Source organism: Protopterus annectens, chromosome 8.part1 (genome assembly GCF_019279795.1).
Source record: "Protopterus annectens isolate FY-2018-M chromosome 8.part1, PAN1.0, whole genome shotgun sequence".
In the NCBI taxonomy this organism is placed as follows: domain Eukaryota; kingdom Metazoa; phylum Chordata; order Ceratodontiformes; family Protopteridae; genus Protopterus; species Protopterus annectens.
The window spans coordinates 416,104,958-416,124,354 of NC_056742.1; the positions used below are offsets into that span (position 1 = coordinate 416,104,958).

Consider the following 19,397-nt stretch of genomic DNA (forward strand, 5'->3'; position numbering starts at 1 on the left):
TGTATAATGGTATCCTTTGCTTAGGGTGTTTGAAACTGTCTTAACTTTTACTCGGGTGGAATGTGAGCTGAAAAACCTTCTTTGAACTTCAAATGTTCAGGAAGTCGTTAGCCAGAATTTTTTTTTCTCCTGACCACAGTTTTGTCTTATGCAAAAAGATCAGAACACAAGTAACCAAGCCTCGAGCATTCTCATTCCTCTGTTGGGTTGCTGTTGATGCAGAATGCCTGTATTCCCAGGGACAGCCTCTTTCATGGCTCCATGAAAGACTTGTTTACTCAGTTGTCTTGATCATTGTGTGTGTGTGAGGGGGGGGGGGGTGAGGGGGGGGGGGTTCAGTAGCATCAGATCTCTAAAGCAGGAGAGCGTGGGGTGTAGATTTCATTGCAAGATACTGCAGACAGAGACTTGCCACCGTGTTTAAGAATGTGGAGTTGCAGAACTTGAAGTATGTCAGCTTCCCTTAGTGTTTCAGCATCTTACTTTGCGAGTCTGTAAAACTTGTGTCCCTTTATTTTAATTGACATTTGTTAGAGGTATTTATATTTCTTTTTGTGTAAACACATTTAGAGATGCAAGGACAATAGTTGACTCCAATGTGAGTGTAACAGGCTGTCTTCACTTCATTTGTTTGTTTCAAAAACAGGCCAGTTAACTAAAATCCACCATTCAGAAATGGTGCAAAACTTCAAAGGCCACTACAGAGTTTTAAAATAATAAAAATAAAAAAATCAACCATACTTGGTCACCGAACAAAAACTGTGCTGTGCTTGTGTATGTTTGTGTTTATGTACTTTTTCAACTTGTGGTTCAAGTTTTGGATGTGCGGGTCTTAGATGCGAAGTGGATTTACCAGAACTACTGGTGATCGTTTTTCCTTTTATATTTCTTTTTACAGGATTTGTGTGGTGAAGACTGTGAAGAAACAATGGGTGAAGAACACTATGCATTAGAAGGTATTGTGCAAAAATTATTTTATTTTCTGGCCAGTGGATTATTTTTAGTGTGCACTTTAAAGATCATGTCAAAAGGTGCAACATTTATTTTATTTTCACACACAAAAGTATTCGCATGCACCTTTATGCTTGGGGATATTTTTCTGTGTAAAAAAAAATGTTCGTTTAGCAGCCTTTAAAAAATTGCAAAGTTTTAAATACATCTTCAAATGCAAAAGATTAAAAATACAGAGCAATATTTATGGCATTTATATTGATGTCCAGGCAGGAGATGTTGATGTCATTCTGGGTTTCAGCTCTAATTATGTTAGATTAGGGAAGGTAAGTAATTGTGTATTATACCATGATCCCCCCAAAACGTGCACGCTGATTGGCCAGCGTGCCCATTGTAAATCGAGTTATACTAATGGAAAAAGGTCCGGTCGCCCGGACCTTTTTCCATTAGTATAACTCTTTTTTTTTAAACACTGTCTCGCTATGTTAAATGGGTTTAACATAGCGAGACAGCTTTAAAATAAGCAACGGAGATCTCCGTTGCTTATATTAAACTGTCTCGCTATGTTAAACCCATTTAACATAGCAGTGTGTTAACGGAGAAAGCAAGATCTCCGTTGCTTTTTAGTCTCGCTATGTTAAATGAGTTTAACATAGCGAGACAGTTTTAAAATAAGCAACGGAGATGTCCGTTGCTTATTTTAAAACTGTCTCGCTATGTTAAACTCATTTAACATAGCGAGACATAAAAGCAACGGAGATCTTGCTTTCTCCGTTGCTTTTGCACAACTCTGATGTACTGCGCAGGCGCAGTACATCAGAACTGCCGGATGCCAAGACATCTGCGGAAGGGCAGTAAACAGGCATTATACTATGCCATTATTTAAGAAAAGTAATAGTTTCTTTTCTTAAATAATGTCATGGTATAATAGCAATAACCCACTTCTGGGTGTGGGTAATGCTAAATTTACCCACGGTTGGCTTTGTTTGGTCCTCGGGCCCTCGGGACCAAACCACGCCAACCGTGGGTAAATTTAGCATTACCCACACCCAGGCGTGGGTTATTGCTATATTAGTTAACTGCCAAACTGTTACATCCACAGCTCCAGCACGGCCATTAATATTAATGCTGTAAATACTGCTCCGTATTTTTGGCTATATTTAAAACGTTTCATTTTCTAAAGGTTGCAAAATGAAATTTTCTTTTTAAGCAAGCACTTTTTTGGGTGGAAAGAACATTTCATTTCACACTTAGACATCTTTAAGGGGCAATAATTTTTTTTTTTATATATATAATGTCATTTATTACCAATTTTATACTTGACTATTAAATATTAGTTGAAGATGTTTGAATTTTACAAGCAGAGAAGTATTTTTTGCTGCTTATTTTGCCCTGTGTTTAATTTTTTGTGATCGTGATATATGTTCATATCTTTTCACAGTTTACTTTGTCTGTTTTTACTTGTGTGTTTTTTAACATAGTGTTCTGAAATGAAGCTGGCAAAATTCAGAACATGTTAATGACACTTGCACATTGTGTCTGCTTTTTTGGATCTCCCCTAGAAAGAGGTCACTGGCTTAGAAGGACTAAACTGGTCAACAAAGTGCAAGTAATAAATTGTTGGGGCCGTACTCCTTTCGGGCCACACCCTTATTCTCTGGAACTTACTTTCTTATACAAGTTGGCGTTTGCAGGTCTATACTACCCATCCATGGCTGGTACCATGGGTAGTTTGATTTTTTACTGTGTTTAACTATGAAATCACTTAGTTTCTTATGTATAATAAACTTCTGTGTAGTTTAAGTAGTTATTCTATGAGCACTATGGATCTACTTCATTATATTGAGTTACTAGATGGTTGAGTGTTAAAATGTCGGAACCACAACGGCGAAAAATCAAAACACTGAAAGATGATCAGATTGAGTCTGTAGTATCAAAAACCATAATGTTCGTGTTTTGTGTAGTTGTAGTAGTGCTGCATTATTTTAAGAAGTTAATTGTTGTAAGGAGACGTGGCAGACATTACGTGTAATGGTGATGGGAATTTGTCAGCTTGTGTGGTTCTAGTGTTAAATCTCTTGTATCCTTCTCTTTATTTCTTGATGGTAGGATTTAGTTTTTTGAAAGGTGATGGTGTGAATGTTCTTTGCGGTGCCAGAAAGAGTGACTGTGAGTGGATGTGTTTGTGTTGGCAGTGTGTAGGTGTTTTATGAAGGCACAGGAGTGTATTTTATAAATTATGCAGATATGTTGTATAGAGATCACTGTACGATGGGGATCGGGAAATTTGCCTTTCCTCCACTGTAGTGTGACCTCGGAGTTGGTATATTTAAGTTGCAGGGGATGTGGGGGAGCGGCCCCCCACATGAACGTTTATTACAGTATATGTTTAGTTTGTTATGTTTAGTTGGAGGGAGTGCAACGTAACTTTTGCATTGAGAAGTTCGATGTTATGAGATTCGATTTTATGAGGGTCAGTGTTATGAATTTTCAGTGTTTTGATCTTTTGCCGTTGTGGTCTCGACATTTTAACATTCGTTCATCTGGTAACTCGATGTAATTAAGTGATCCGAGCACTATACACAAGTGAAGGGAATGTAAAATTATGCAACCCAAAAGTAAGTTAAAAGGTACAAGACGTAGGACTATTGTAGGCAGATCTACTCATAAATGTAAAGTTTGTGTGTTAAATTCAAACACGTAAACCAGAAGAAAAATTAAATCATATAAATAAGTAGAATGTATTGCTGTGCAAATGCTAATGATATTCTTAGCTGATTCCTAGATAAGCAGCATAAATCAGAGTGACAGAAGCAACAGAATAACCCCCAACTCTTGACTGTTTTAGGCGAGGCTACACACAGTCCTTTGAGAGCTTGTTACAAGACATGTAAAAGTAGCACACTTGGATGATCCTGGTCCACTAAATATGGACTGTATGCATTCCCCAAAATGACTCACTACACAGATAGGCTGGACATACAACAGAGGGCACATTTAGGACACAAAGACGTTTACAGCCAAACAAATATTCACTATTCACCAATGTTTCCCTTTAAAACAGCTTTAAAAATCTTCTATTGTAACAATAGTCCTGCAGAACAACCACAGTAAAAAAAAAAAAAAAAAAAAAAAAAAAAAATCTTGTACATTATCAGAACTGTACAAAAAAAAAAAAGTTTGCAGAACAGCAAATGGCCCAGGCATTCACATTGAGTTCTACTGACTCCATGAGGCTTGACCCAAGAGTGATATCAAGGTTAAATTCAAAGTTCACACTTATTCAGTCATCCAGATTGCCACAACTTATTCTAGGACTTTCTGGCATTGGGGGGTTTGACTGGGTGAACATAGTTTTATGTGAATATTCTAACCTTGCATCCTGTAAAACCAGCTGTGATTGTGCATCAATGCTTTTCAGCTGTCCACATTCTTGTCAGCAATCCTCCTACACATTTCTGTCAAACAGCACAAATAAGATGTTCTTCGTGTTTCATTGTTGCAGTCATTACATTTGGGTAATCTGCTGGCAGGTTGACCTCAGTCGGCCTGAATTCCAAAGTCTTGGGTCCTGCGTCGGTTGCTGTCTCCTCTTCCATGACGTCAGGTCGTCAGGGGCATAAAACATGCAGCCGATGCCGTTTTCTTTAGGCTTTCTTGCTGCGCGGTGCCCGAAGCAGAAGCAGTCGGAAGTGCCGGTCGGCCGACTCCTGAAATTTTCATGTTCGAGTTTCAGATCCAAAGTCTTCTATAAAGCTAAGTACCCCGTTGGGGAAACTTTTTTCTTGCTCCAGACCGATGTCAGAAAAAGTTAATAATTGTATTTCTTGTGGGAAGCAAATACCTCATAAGGACTTTCATTCTTACTGTATTCCTTGCCTAGGCCCTGACCATAACATTTCAGGTTGTCTGTTTTGTGCTAGATTTAACCAACGCACTATTAGTCGTCAGTATGATTTTGCATTAAACTATTTTGGAAGCAGGTTTAATTATCCAGAAATGTCATCGGATAGCCATCCGACTACCGGAGTTCACAAAAAATGCAAGGAAAAAGAAAAAGATAGACAGCCGAGGCCCAAAACCGACGACGAAGCTTCTCCTAAGCCAGTCGCCGGTTCTCAGTTAGGTGCTTTCGCAGCCCCTGGCGCCCACTACTTTAGAGTCACAGGCCGCTACCGACTCCCACGTGGAGTCAGCTATGCCGCTGGAAACTCAAGGTATTGGAGCCTCAGACAATATTCCTTCAGATGGGTCCAGAGCCGCTGAGCAGGCACCGGCTTCTGAGGGTGTATTCAGACCTAAACATCTATACATTAAACCGACTTCAAAGGCAAAGACTAAAGCACCTTCAAAGGCAAAAAAGCAAAGCCAAGAGACGTGGACAGGCCTCCATGCCCAAAAAGCAGATGCTCAAAATGGCCGAAGACTTGATTATCTTGATCAGGGGTTCCCATCCCCCTCCTGATAAGAGGCCTAGGCAAGAGACTGACTATGAATCTTCAGATCAGGTTTCCATTTCTTCTGATTCTTCTTCTGATCAGGAATATTCTCTTCCCCCAATGAGGATTCTGATGCTGAAGAGTGTATACCTTCAGCTTCTCCTCCAGAGGACTATTCTTTTGGGGAAACCTTACATACCATGAAGGGAGCATTTCCACTGGGAGAGCCAAGATTTTTCAGAATCTAAAAAGAGGCTCAGGGATTTCCTGTTACTACCTCAACACAAGCCACTAGCCATCCCACCTGTGTTAGACATTGTAGATGATGTGTTTTCGGAGTCTAGTCTTCTGACTCCTTACCTCCAGCTCCTGTTAAGCCTGACCGATATTATAGGGTTCCTGACTCTCATAAATTTCTTTTTAAAAACCCTGCTGCAGACCCAGAAACTATTTCTCAGGGTCCCAGAGGTGTTAAGGCGTCCGCTGCAAAAAAACCTACCCCCTCTGACAGAGATTCTAGAGAACTGGATAGATGGGGAAAAAAGGTTTACACATCTGCTACCTTGGCTATAAGGGCCTTAAACTGTCAGTTTCATATGCTTAGATATCAGCAACATGTCATGGCATTGCTTAAACAGAAAATGTTGTTAAACTCTGAATGTCCAGAAAACAAGGAAATGCAGGATTTATTGCATGCAGCTGAACAAGTTGGAAAGCATACTTTGCAATGTGGTTTTGATTCTTTAGAGGCCTCCTGCAGGGCCGCAGTTATGGGTTCTGTAATTAGGAGGCATACTTGGTTAAAGGAACAAAATCTGCCTGATCATGTTAAAGTTAAATTATTAGATGCACCTTTACAGCATGATACTTTGGTGTTAAGGCAGAAGAGGTGTTAAAGAAAATGGAGGACAAAGCTAAATCTGTACAAATGGTCAAAGAGTTTTTACAAGTACAGCCACCTAGGTTTAGTAGACACTGGCCAACAAAGAATTGGTCCTGTCCTGTGTCAGACAGACCTCAAAGGGGCAGACCCAGACGCCAGAGAGGCAGATCCCAGGCGCAAGGTTCATTCCACTCAAAACAATGGGGGGCTTCTACCTCCAAGTTGGAGAAGACAAATCACAACCATTCAGGAAACAGTCCCAATGACTTCCCCCTGCCTGCACCAAGCACATATCTCGTGGCTGCCCCCTTAGGGGGAAAATTAGCACTTTTTTCTCAAAATTGGCACATTATAACCCAGAACAAGTGGGTCTTAAATATCGTGTCACTAGGCTACAAGTTCCATTTCCATACCCTCCCAAAGGCAAACGGCTGGCCCGATCTGCCAAAAAATCAGTCTCATCCCTCATGGACATGGGGGCCTTTCAACTAGTACCAGAGCAAGAGCAGGGACAAGGATTTTACTCAAGACTTTTCTTGGTACCCAGAAAGGACAAGGCCTGAAGGCCAATACTGGACCTATCTATTTTGAACACATTCCTGGATATACCAAAATTCAAGATGTTGACTTTGCAGCAGCTTCTGCCCATGCTGGGCAAGAATGCTTGGCTTGTGACTTTAGACCTAAAAGAGGCATACCTGCATGTCCCAGTCAGACCAATATACAGAAGATACCTCAGATTCAAGGCTGGCTCAATGCATTACCATTTCTCTGCACTGCCCTTTGGCTTATCTACTGCGCCCAGAAAGATGCTGTACAAAGTGCCTGGCACCAGTAATTGCATTCTGCAGACAAAGAGGAATACAAATATATCCATACTTGGACGACTGTCTAATTCAAGCAGAGAACAAGGACATTCTTCTACAGCATCTGGCGTTTGTGAAAAGACTTCTAGCATGCCTAGGGTACACAGTCAACAAAAAGAAATCAAAACTAGTACCCTCTCAAGAGATAATATTCCTGGGTGCAAGCTTAAATACAACTGCCCAGATGGCTTATCTCACACCAGACAAACAAAGGCAACTGACTACCTATTTCAAAATGCTGGCAACAAAGGCCCAGTTATCTGCAAGAAAAATTCTGCAGGCTTTGGGCTTCATGGCATCCTGCATCCTACTAATTCCATATGCAAGACTGCATATGAGGAAACTTCAGTGGTACCTAAAAAGTGTTTGGACTCCACATTGCCACAGCCTGGAAACTATGATTACTCTCATTCCCTGCCTGCAACAGGAGTTTCAATGGTGGGCAAAGGCTTGTCACCAAAACAAGGGACAGCCATTCACATTACCTCAGCCAGGCAAACACTAACAACGGATGCATCAGATTATGCCTGGGGGGCCCACATGGCAGGAAGATGCATTCAGGCCACATGGACCTCAAACCAAATGCATCTGTATATCAATCAAAAAGAGATGCTAGCAGTTCAAAATGCCCTGACTGCCTTCAAGGACCTACTTCATCCAGGACAACTACTGATAAAGACAGACAACACCACGGTCATGTGGTATATAAACAAGCAGGGGGGCACTCATTCTTACCCTCTTTGCAGACTAGCCATGACTTTGTGGGACACAGCATTGACTTACCAAGTACACCTGCAGGCACAATTCCTGCCAGGAAGGAAAAATACTCTGGCAGACGACCTAAGCAGAAACCTCATGGATCCCCACGAGTGGCACCTGGATCCACAAGTCTTCAGCATGATAACAAGGAAATGGGGATGCCTGTACATAAGATCTATTTGCCTCCCCTCACAACTACCAACTAAAAAGATTCTGCACAAGGATTTATCACAGACGAGCAGATTCTGCACAAGGATTTATCACAGACAAGCATGGAAACTGGACAGCCTATCTTTCAGCTGGAAAAACCTATCGGTATACGCATTTCCCCCTCTGCCTGTCCTCCCCAAGGTACTCCTAAAGGTCAGACAGGAGAAGCCAAGGATGATACTAATTGCCCCAGACTGGCCCTGCCAGTACTGGTATCCAATACTAAGGAGCTTGTCTCAATGCCCAGCTTGGACCTTACCTCAGATACCTCATCTACTGTCCCAGCAAAACAATCAGATCCTGCACAGTCAACTCAGGACTTTAAACCTGGCAGCATGGCAGATAGTGTAGTCATACAAAACACACCTCTCAGTAAAGCTGTGATGGATGTCATTTTGGAGGCCAGAAGGTCTAGTACTAGAAAATCTTATGCTGGAAAATGGAAGAGATTTTGTGCTTGGAACCAGGCACAAGGAACTGATACAGCTGTGCCAAATATTCCTTAGATTTTGCAATACTTAACTGAGATGCTGGACAAAGGTCTATCTTTTTCATCTGTTAAAATTCACGCCTCTGCCATTTCGGCTCATTACAATACAGAGCCACCAATCTTTTCTCATCCCTTACTAAAACAGTACTTCAGAGGAGCCAAAAACTTAAGGCCTCTAAGAAGATCACCAATGCCTGCATGGGACGTCAACTATGTCTTGGAAATGCTCACCCTGCCACCATTTGAGCCAGCTGCTAAGGCTGATATAAAGTTTTTATCTTGGAAAACAGCTCTGCTCCTAGCAATAACTTCTGCAAGACGAGTTTCAGAGCTTCAAGCACTCATGGATGTGGAACCTTTTATCATTTTTTATGCAGACAGGGTCTCTCTGAGGACAAACCCAACATTTATGCCTAAGGTGGTGTCCAGTGTGGCTCTTAACCAAACTATTCATCTGCCAACTTTTTATCCAAATCCACAGAACAAGGGGGAGAGAATTCTACATTCTTCGGACGTACACAGACAGCTTAGATTCTACTTGGACAGAACCAAAGTTTTCCGAAACACAGAACAATTACTAGTGGCATATGCTGCAGGATCACAAGGAAAGGCTATCTCAAAGCAGACTATTTCAAAGTGGATAGGCCACTGCATTTGTTTCTGCTACTTACACCATGGCAAGCCAGTGCCTAAGGGCATTAGGCCACATTCAGCCAGAGCTGCAGCCACTTCAGCAGCCTTTGTCAGGGGAGTACCAACCAAGGACATTTTAGAGGCTGCTACTTGGAGTTCAGTGCACACCTTTACCAAGCACTATCATCTGCCACTCTACTCTAAATCCAAGGCAGGCTTTGCCACTGTAGTTCTGCAGGGCCTCATAGCCGCTCCTAATGCTGTTTAGCTCCAGCCTCCCATCCATAGCTTTGGGACTCTACCCAAATGTAATGACTGCAACAGTGAAACATGAAGAACATAGTACAGTTGTGTACACTTACCATAAATGTAGATGTTCGAGTGTATTCACTGTTGCAGTCCAGGTTACCCACCCGCCATCCACCTTTCTTCTGATAGAACCTATCTTTCCTTCTCTGATTTATACAACCTATGTGGTGTATTTGCTTGTAGAGGAAGGTAAAGTTTATATTGGTGCATGTATTTATATGTATATAAATTTTGGCTACCCTTTTAGGGGGCACCTGACATCTGGGGCAAGAAAAACTAAAGAAAATGACGTTGGCTGCATGTTTTATACCTCTGACGTCATGGAAGAGTAGACCGCAACCGTCGCAGGACCCAAGACTTTGGAATTCAGGCCAACTGAGGGCAACCTGCCAGCAGATTACCCAAATGTAATGACTGAAGCAGTGAATACACTCAACATCTACATTTATGGTAAGTGTACACAACTGTACTTTGTTTATGATGAATCTGAATCACCAATCTGTATAATCCATGGTTCCTATCTCCCATGGTCCTCAGCTGCTGTCCTTATGGTCCCATGGCCTGAACTAGCTGACATCCCTTTTGGGAGTTCCTCCAAACTCTGGGTGAAAGAGAAAACAATGTGGAACTTTAATGGTGGCTGGCAAACCTTAAGTACTCTGATGTCCTAGGCTGTACTTTGAGGAACTGAAATAATAAAGGGCCTCTTTAATGTTCTGTACACTGGCATAGGTCTCCTGTAAGAAGGCTGGCTATAAAATATAGAGAACATGGAGTGTTGCTGTAGTCTTTGTCTGCAAGACAAACCTTTTTATCCTCTTGGAGTCTTTAGACCTTCAGTTGCAGCAGATATCACCTTCATAGCTTACAGAACAGGATGCAGTATTCCCGTAGTTAATCTGTAAAAAGATCTATACAAGGGACAGTTACTTCCATGGCATAGCCATCAACCCCAGGGAGATCAGGTGGGCAACTCCATAATACTTTGTCTGGCCGCGGCTTTAAGCATCAAATGAAAGGTCATCATCTACAAGGTCTTCAGGGTAGTTTACTGTTTTGTCAACTTCTATTTTTTGCCCATTAGCAGTATATGAGGTTAATTGCCAAATGCAAGAATGCTGCATTTTTTTTCCAGTATCCTTTTTGTCACATGCCTGCTTTACCATCAGGTGTGTCACAGTTAGCCAGGGCTTTTATTTCCTGCACTAGTGACTTTTCCAGGACAGTACAGGGCTGAGAGCTGTCTGTAGGGCAATCATTCAGATAGCCATGATGTTTGGGATGGCCTAACCCTTCGCTGTAAGCAGGAAGACACAGCCACAGTTGGGGCTACTGCATTTTCTCCTTACACATGTACTTGTTTCTGTGCACTTGGTCAACAATGCCTACTGCCATTTGGTGGCCTGATGCACTACACATCTATCTCCAGATGGCATCTACATCTTTCCCTGATAGTTTAGTCAGTTGTATTTTGTCTGCTCCTCCCCCCTTCCATGATGGCGGCCCACCAATTCTTACCTGCAGCTCTAGTTGAGTGCTGTGCTTGAGCTGATGTTACAACTGTAGTTGCCTGCTGTAGTCAGGGCTTTATTCCAGTATTCCACCTGAGCTGGCGTGATGCTGCAGTTTTTGACCCTGAAGGCAGGTTATTTGCAGTTGCACCATTTATGTATAATGTTAAGGGAGATGGTGTTGGTAGATTGAGGACAATGTACTCTATTTAGCAGTCATCTGCAGAGAAAAGATAACAGACTGGGTACAGCTAGGTAACACAGAAAGTCTTCGTCAAGGTACCTGTCAGTCAGCAAATGTAACTCCCGTCTGATGTGAGCCGCATTAGCGTTGTGGGTGGGAGAGTCCATTTGCAATGCTGTTGACTAAGGCAGGTTAAGAAACAGCTGAGTTGCAGGGGTGACTTTAGAGGGATCTGGCATGGACAGAGGCAGATGCTCCTGCTAAGGGCAAGGTTCAGGAAGTTTGCAGGGCTTGACAGCCGCATTCTGGAAGATATGGGCAGTAAAATGGTTAGAATCCGATAACTGGGTAAAGAATGTTGACAGCTGTCCATATCCGAGTGCGCATTATTTTCTCTGTGAGGCAAAAACGATAGACCACTTCAGCCAAGGAGTCCTTAGTTAAAATAAGTGAAAAATAGAGAACAAACAAACTTCGGACTCACCACGACTTTGTAATTAAAATGAAGATAGAATTTTATTGAAGGTAAGCGCTTTCGCGTATCCTCTGATACGCTTCCTCAGACCATGAACATTTATTAAAACTCAGTGCCTATATACTCTCTACATTCATTCAAATCAATCAAACACTCTAACATAATTAAACAATTATTGAATTAAGTGAGTGTCTAATTTAAAGAAATATTCAAGTCTTTTACAGAAAGAATATTCTGAATAGACTCAATACCCTATATTCATCTGGTCAAATTCAAACAGCATGTATAGAATACTTATGTGCACTATTCCTTTTTAAAGTTATACAAAATTCATATACATTCTGGTTAAAAACACATGTAAATATTGGTTAGAAATTCATATATATGTTGGTTAAAACATCAAATATATAAATAAATATATGTGAATAGATGAATAAATAAATAAATGAACATGTTGCATGTTTAGAATGTAAACATATATATGAAACTAAACAAAACAAAATGAAAAAATCCAATAATCAATTTTTAAAAATTACATCAAGCTCAAAGAACTGTAATAAACTAATAAATATTGTCTAAACTATTCAATAAACCGTATTATGGTGGGGGGGGATGGGGAGGGGGGGAGAAAAGAGTGAAAAAAGGAATATACAATGTATATTTATCCATATTTATACTTCTAAAATGAAATATTTAAAAATGCTTAAAAATATGTACATGTATATTATATGTTTAAATAAATCATTTATGCTACTGACTAAATCATCTTCGAATATTAAGATATGGCCTAATTGAAACATATAGGTTTAAACCTGGAGGATGATGTCCTTTCAGTCTAAAAATCCATTTTAATTCCTTCAACTCTAACAAATTCATGTAGTTTCCGCCTCTAACATTTGGTTCTATGATTTGCAATACCCTAAACACAAAAAAGTGATCTGGAAAAGATTGAATATGTTTAGCTAAGGCGTTTAGGTCATTATTTTTCTTTATATCATGTGATTATATATTCTATTTTTAAGTTTCCTCTTTGTTAAGCCTATATAAAATGCAGGGCATTGTTCACAGGTAGCCAAATAAATCAAACCTGAACTATTGCAGGTAGCTTGGAATCTGGGTTTAAACGAATAATTCATTTTGGGATGTACATATACCTGCTCTTTGGTAATGAACTTACAATAGCTACATTGATTACAAGGATAGGTACCTAATTTATTCCCTAACATCTGTTTTGTGGTACTCTACTTATCACAAAGAAGTCTTTTCAAATTCTTATTATTCCTGTAGGTAAAGTGGGGTACTTCACCTACCAGTTGTTGAGTAAATTCATCAATCATTAGGACCTTCCAGTTGTTAGTAATGATTCTCCTAATGTTAGGGCCATCGTTAGTATAAGTTGTAATGAAATTTAATTTTCCTGAGGAATTTAAACTGTTACTTCTAAAACCTATCTTGTGCTTAAAATCACTTTGGACCATTAAGGCTGGAGCTTCTACATCTTTCAATACTTGTGCTCTAATAGATCTTACTAAATTAACATCATACCCTCTTTCTAAGAAAATACTTTCCAATTTATCTGCCTCTAAAATTAAATCTGAATTCTCTTTACAGATTTTGGATAGCCTAATAAACTGACTTTTAATAATACCTTTAAACACATAACGTGGATGCATACTATCATATCGTAGTATAGTATTTCTCCAACAGGCTTTCCTAAATAGAGTGGAGGTTAACTTGCCCCCTCTAATGTTTAAACAGACGTCAAGAAAATTCACTGACTCATATGAAGTTTCAGCTGTAAATTTAAGGAAGCTGGTGGTGGTTTCTAAATAATCTTTAAACACATTAAATTCTTCTATAGACCCTTCCCAAACTATTAAAATATCATCAACGAAACGGTTATAGACCACTATTTTCTTAACTGAAGGATGAGTAAATACAAAGTCTCTCTCCCACTTGTACATTACTAAATTTGCATAAGTGTTTGCACAAGGAGTGCCCATAGCTACCCCTGAAACTTGAAGGTATAGGCACCCCTCGAAAGCAAACACATTATTGCATAAAACTAATTCCAATAAATGGCAAATGAGGATTTCATCATTCCTATCTGTGTGTGGAAAAAATTGCAGTACTTCCCTTACTGCTTGTATACCTTCTTTGTTAGGTATGGAGGTAAATAGACTATTTACATCCATAGTAACTAATAAGTGTTTGCCTTTTATCAGTATCTTATCCATTAAATTTAGGGACTCCAATAGTTGATACGTGTCCTTTAATATGCTTGGAATCTCATTTACCAACGGTCTTAAGACTTTTTCTAAATAAATTGAGATGTTTTCAGTGGCCCACTTCTCACTGGATACAATGGGTCGTAATGGTGGTGGGGAGAGCCCTTTATGCATTTTTGGTAGTCCTTTAATAGTGGGAACCTGAGGACTATCTATAGAGAAATATTCATACAAACTTCCCGAAATCTGACCACACATGAGAAGATCATATAGCTCATCTTTAATACCAGCTATTATCACTAACATTCTTGATTGATCTATCTCTAAGTAAGTAATATCTTCTTTCAACATATCAAACATTAGAGACTGATAAGTCAGTTTATCAAATAGAGCTACTCCCCCTCCTTTGTCTACTGGTCTTAAAACTATGGAGGAATCGTTGATAAAGCTGTTCAAAGAGGCTTGTACTCCTTTTGACATGTTAAAATACGTACATTTCTTCTCGGCACTAGAGCAATATTCATAAACATCCTTTTCACATAATCTTATAAATCAACATGTCCTGGCATCATTGGTGAAAAAGAACTCTTTTTCTTTAATAAAGCTGGTTCCATAGTTTCGCTAATGCTTTTATCTGAAGCACTTGATTTAAAATATATTTTTAACGCTATGGAGCGTCCAAACATTCTAATGTCCATTAATAAGTCTGACAGTACACTGCCCTGCGATGGGACAAACGATAACCCTTTAAGAGTTCTCTGTCATGTGAAGAAAGATCATACCTGGACATGTTGAAATAGAGCTGTTGCTCTAATGTCTCTGTCTCCTTCTTTGAAAAGCTTTGTTTTCTCACGAAAGTTTGCGTTTTCTGTTGTCCCAGCTGTTTGAGCGTTCTCTCGTTGAAGCAAATTTCTTGATGGGATAAGGTAAAAAATGGGATAAGGTAAAAAATGTGTATTATCCGTGCCATTATTCTTTGGTACTGCTCCTAAGTTCCTCTGAGCTAGCTGGGCTCGATTCGCTTCCTGGTTTGGAAGCGGAGTGGAAGTTACTGCAGTGGACGCTATAAGGATTGGCAATTCTGGCGGTGTAGTAAAAGCATCTCCCGAAACATCTTCTTGGACAACTCGCGTGGTTACTGGAGTGGGTAAACCAATGGTTACAGGCGCTGTCAACGTGCTATCATGTGGCGCCAAGTTACGAATCTGTGTCCGTGTTTGAACCCCAGGAGCCTCTCTCCTGGGCCAAATAAAGACATTCCCTGATGAAAAGTCTTGGTGATCGCGTTGCAGCTTCCTGTGTTTGATTTGTTGCAAACGCGAAGCATAGGAACTGACCTGATGGTATAAATTGTCCATTTTCTGTTGGAAATAGTCATTGGGAAAATTATCACTAAGTTCTTGGTGTATAGTGTTAATTTTAGTCAGCAGTTCATTTTCAATCGGGCCAAAATAATCCATCAATAATTGTACATATTTCATACTTGCTTCTAGGTTTATCTCCTGCCATCTTTTAAGCAAGGTGGGGTGTGTATCACCGTACGATGGCATACAAAGAATCCGCATACCTCGTGGAATAAGTTTAAAATGTATGCATGCTTCCATGTGTTTTCTTTGCCAGGTTAAACGCTGGAACTTGTAGAGATCATTTTCTAAGATTTTCATCTTAGAGTTGAAGGCTTCCAAATTATCGACTATAATTTCTGCTGAGTTAGGATTAGGTGCTTTCAAGTCCAGAGCCAATAAAGGATTAGATTTGCCACATATAATAGCAGTCCATTGTTCTTTACTACATGGTATCCTCGGTTCCGGAACATAATCCAACTCCACATTAAGATTAGCCATGTCGTGCGTTGAAGTGGCACTAAGTTGAATCAAATAGAGGCAAAAACGATAGACCACTTCAGCCAAGGAGTCCTTAGTTAAAATAAGTGAAAAATAGAGAACAAACAAACTTCGGACTCACCACGACTTTGTAATTAAAATGAAGATAGAATTTTATTGAAGGTAAGCGCTTTCGCGTATCCTCTGATACGCTTCCTCAGACCATGAACATTTATTAAAACTTATTTTCTCTGTATTGCACAGTGTTCATTGGGGGCAAAGTATAGACAAGACAGTGGAAAAACACCTAGTGTTCATGCCATTGTGGAAAGAGGAGGTAGCTGGCTGGGGTAATGATTGCTAGGGCTTTTTGACGAGAATCTGCAGTATTTATAAGGTGTGTTTCCATATGCACATCACTGCCAGTTAGTAAAAACAAGTATGCAACTATATAGTCAGATGCTCTTATTTACATATAATTAGTTGTCACTTTCTCAGCTGGTAGAGCTTAAGGTATGTGAGACTGCATTGTTTGACCAATTGAGTAGCCTGAAAAGTTTTTTTTTTTTCACCACTAAGCCCTTATTAACTTGGCCACTGCAGGTATCACAACCATGCGTACTTCACAGGAGTATCACAACCATGCGTACTTCACAGGAGTGTAAGTAAACTGTTGTCACCATACTTGCAAAATTCCACTATAAATTCCATTTAAAAAGTCTGACAGATGGTCTGTTTTGTGGAATACATTTCTTGAACAAGGAAATCTGTCATGGAAGAAGGTCTCGTCTGTGACATATGGGGACTTTATCTCCTGCTTTTATGCCACGGTTCATTTAACTGTGTCATGCCGGGATTAACACAGTGACGTGTTGTAGATGATGAAGGCCGGGACGTAGAATTGGAAAAAAAAAAAAAGCAAAGTTATATCTATACTCCGAATATGTCTTTCACATTTTTTCTTGCTCTTGATCTGTAATGGTTGTGTACAGAAGAAGATTTCTCATTCCCCAGGTTCTTGGACTTTTTCCTGCACACTGCACTGTTTTTTTTCTTGTGGCAGCACCAATCTGTGTTAACAGTGTGTCATCATAAAGTCGAGGCACAGTGAAGCCAGCATATAATGGAAACAAGTGTTTCCAGAAGTTTTCTATAGAGATGAGTTTTAGCTGGACTACTAAGAAATGCTGCTGGTGAACATTGCAGACAAACTCCAGACATGGTGAATCGCTATTAAACTGCAGCAAATGGATGTCCAGGTTTTAAAATAATTTATAAATGGAAGTTATTTCTGAAATGATTGGATTTCCTCCTCTCGCTTAGGTTCAAAGAAATAGACAGATGAGTCCCACTTAACATTCATTATATGGAAGTTATACACTTTGTGTAAACTCCTTTACCAGTGCACTTGCCCACACTTCTTTGCTGATAATAATCCATACTGAAATGGTGTAGATCAAAAACTGCGGTTTCTTTTCTAATTACTAGGATGCCTTATAGAAAACTCTTTAGTTTCAGGATGGTATTGGAGTGGACCTTTGAGGTCTGCTTAGCCGCAGAGACATGCATGCTTTTTCCCTATGATGGAAATCTTTATTTGCAATGAAAACATTTGGCCTAAGATTAGTGGACAAGTCTGTGTACATTCATATTAACTTAATTTTTGATACATTAACCAGAATGAACTTTTTCAGAGACGCTGCATATCTTATACCTGTATTCAAATATAACAATGAATTAATATGAGCTGCAATGAGTGACATACATTTTACATGGCTTAGTTGATTCCTATTACCTGTACTTGCATGCTGTATAACCCCGAGTATGTCTAATATACTTCAGGATCCCAGGTAACTTCTGAAAACAGGTTATGGTGCCAAGGGAGTTTTATCTGATTAAAATCCCTATTAATCAACCCTGTTGTGTTGTTAGCATTATGGTTCTTAAAACTAAATGCAAGCCACTACTGAATGGCAGTATAACATTAATCGTATCTGTGTTGTAATAGAAGCAAAATGCCAGTTACTGCGTATGCATTTTTATGTTTTAACTGACAGGAATGCTGATAAGATAAAACATTGCCGTTTTAAAAATTCTAGTCGTTACCTAATAAAAGTGCTTTGTGAGCAGTAAAGATAAAAGGCATCTCTTAGCAAGCACAACAGTTTGGATTTTCTTTTACAGTATTTATGTAAGGCCTGATCAAATCCTTTCTTTTTAATAGACTTGGCTGGCCAGCAGCGAAAGACTCGGGATTGAGGGATTAAGACTGTATTTGGGAAGATGATGAGTGCATTAGTGCTTGCTTTTGAACTGCAGAAAGAACAAAGTAAACATCAAAACCATTAAGCTGTGAGACAGGATTGTTGACTCAATGCTGCTGTGGGACAAGAGGTTAGAACTTCTAGTGACCAGTGTGTTTACTGAGCGCTAGTAAAAGAAGAGCAGTTGACCGATATTGTCAGCTGCAACATCAGACACCTGGCTTTGATATTACTGCCGTCTAAAATGCTGGATGTCAAAACCTATTAGTTTTTCTAGGTTTATCCTCTATAACCACCTGTGGTCAGACAGATTTTTAAAGTGACAGCCAGATTTGTAATTTCATAAGCGCTTAATAACTGCCTGCAGTTCCCTTCAACCTTCTTGCATTCTGCAGCTCTGCAGTGATGGATAGAAAAGAAATTGATTTCTTCCAGTAAAATAGTTAAGGCCTTTTTGCAAAGTTTTTCAAAGTACTTTTAGAAAACAGCAGTGTAATTGTTATGCATTGTTATGATATTTTTGCTATGCAGTTTTTAGGACGGCAGAAAATGTGGTTGGGGGAACTCTTCAAGGAAAATGAGATTTGAGTAGTCAGATATTTTAACACCCCAGCATTGTTGGGTGTTTGGGGAACAAAGAGCCCTAGATTTGGCTTGTGCTGGAGGGAACAGACAGATGTCACTCCCCAAATAATTTCTGTACGTTGTACACAAGCAAGGTAATGTTAATGTTAAATCTGCTCAAGTAGGTAAATACATTTAGAACCATCTAGTATTAAATTGAGATTGTCAGGCTGACTTTAGAACAAGAAATCCTCCTGGTTTCTCTTCTCTTGTCCATTTCCTGTTTGTTCTCTTTTGATTTGGTATGTAAAGATCTGTAATGATTTGCTGTTGATTAAAACCATTTCTTTTGAGGGACTATGTACTGGCCAAGTTGTCTAGTTGCATTCTTGATACTGGTAAATCTTTCCTTTTGTTTCATGGTGTCCCTGTATGCTGTGTTGAAACTCTTTTGCGTTGCACACCTTCCTTGGTTTATACCCCACCACTGTTTTTCCCTTCATGAAAGCAGCTTTCCATTTGATTTAATTTTTTTTGCTGACTGTTATTACCTTATTGTTCAAGTATAATTTCTAATCTTCTACCTCCTCTGCCATCAAAGTTCTTATAACTAATATGTCTGTCTCTGGAAATGTATGCTTTCCAATTTCATATTTACTAGACAAGTTCTTTGCTGTTTATTGCGTTCCCACATCAGTCTCCTCACTGCTTTCTGCTGTCTTGACTTTGAGTCCCATTAGATGCCTCAATGTTATTTTTCTCAGTGCTTTTTGTCTCCCTGCCAACATTCAGTCCACCTGTCTTCCCA

The 19,397-nt window shown here is 39.7% G+C and overlaps 1 protein-coding gene across 2 annotated transcripts in view; it reads left to right on the forward strand.

The window, feature by feature from the left end:
* The window catches only part of NKD1 (NKD inhibitor of WNT signaling pathway 1), a 641,026-nt gene that overhangs the window by 328,444 nt on the left and 293,185 nt on the right, over nt 1–19,397 (forward strand). For both annotated transcript variants that reach the window (XM_044081984.1, XM_044081985.1), the window contains one exon: nt 899–956. In XM_044081984.1, coding sequence (XP_043937919.1) covers nt 899–956 — 58 coding nt within the window. The remainder of the gene's footprint in view (nt 1–898; nt 957–19,397) is intronic.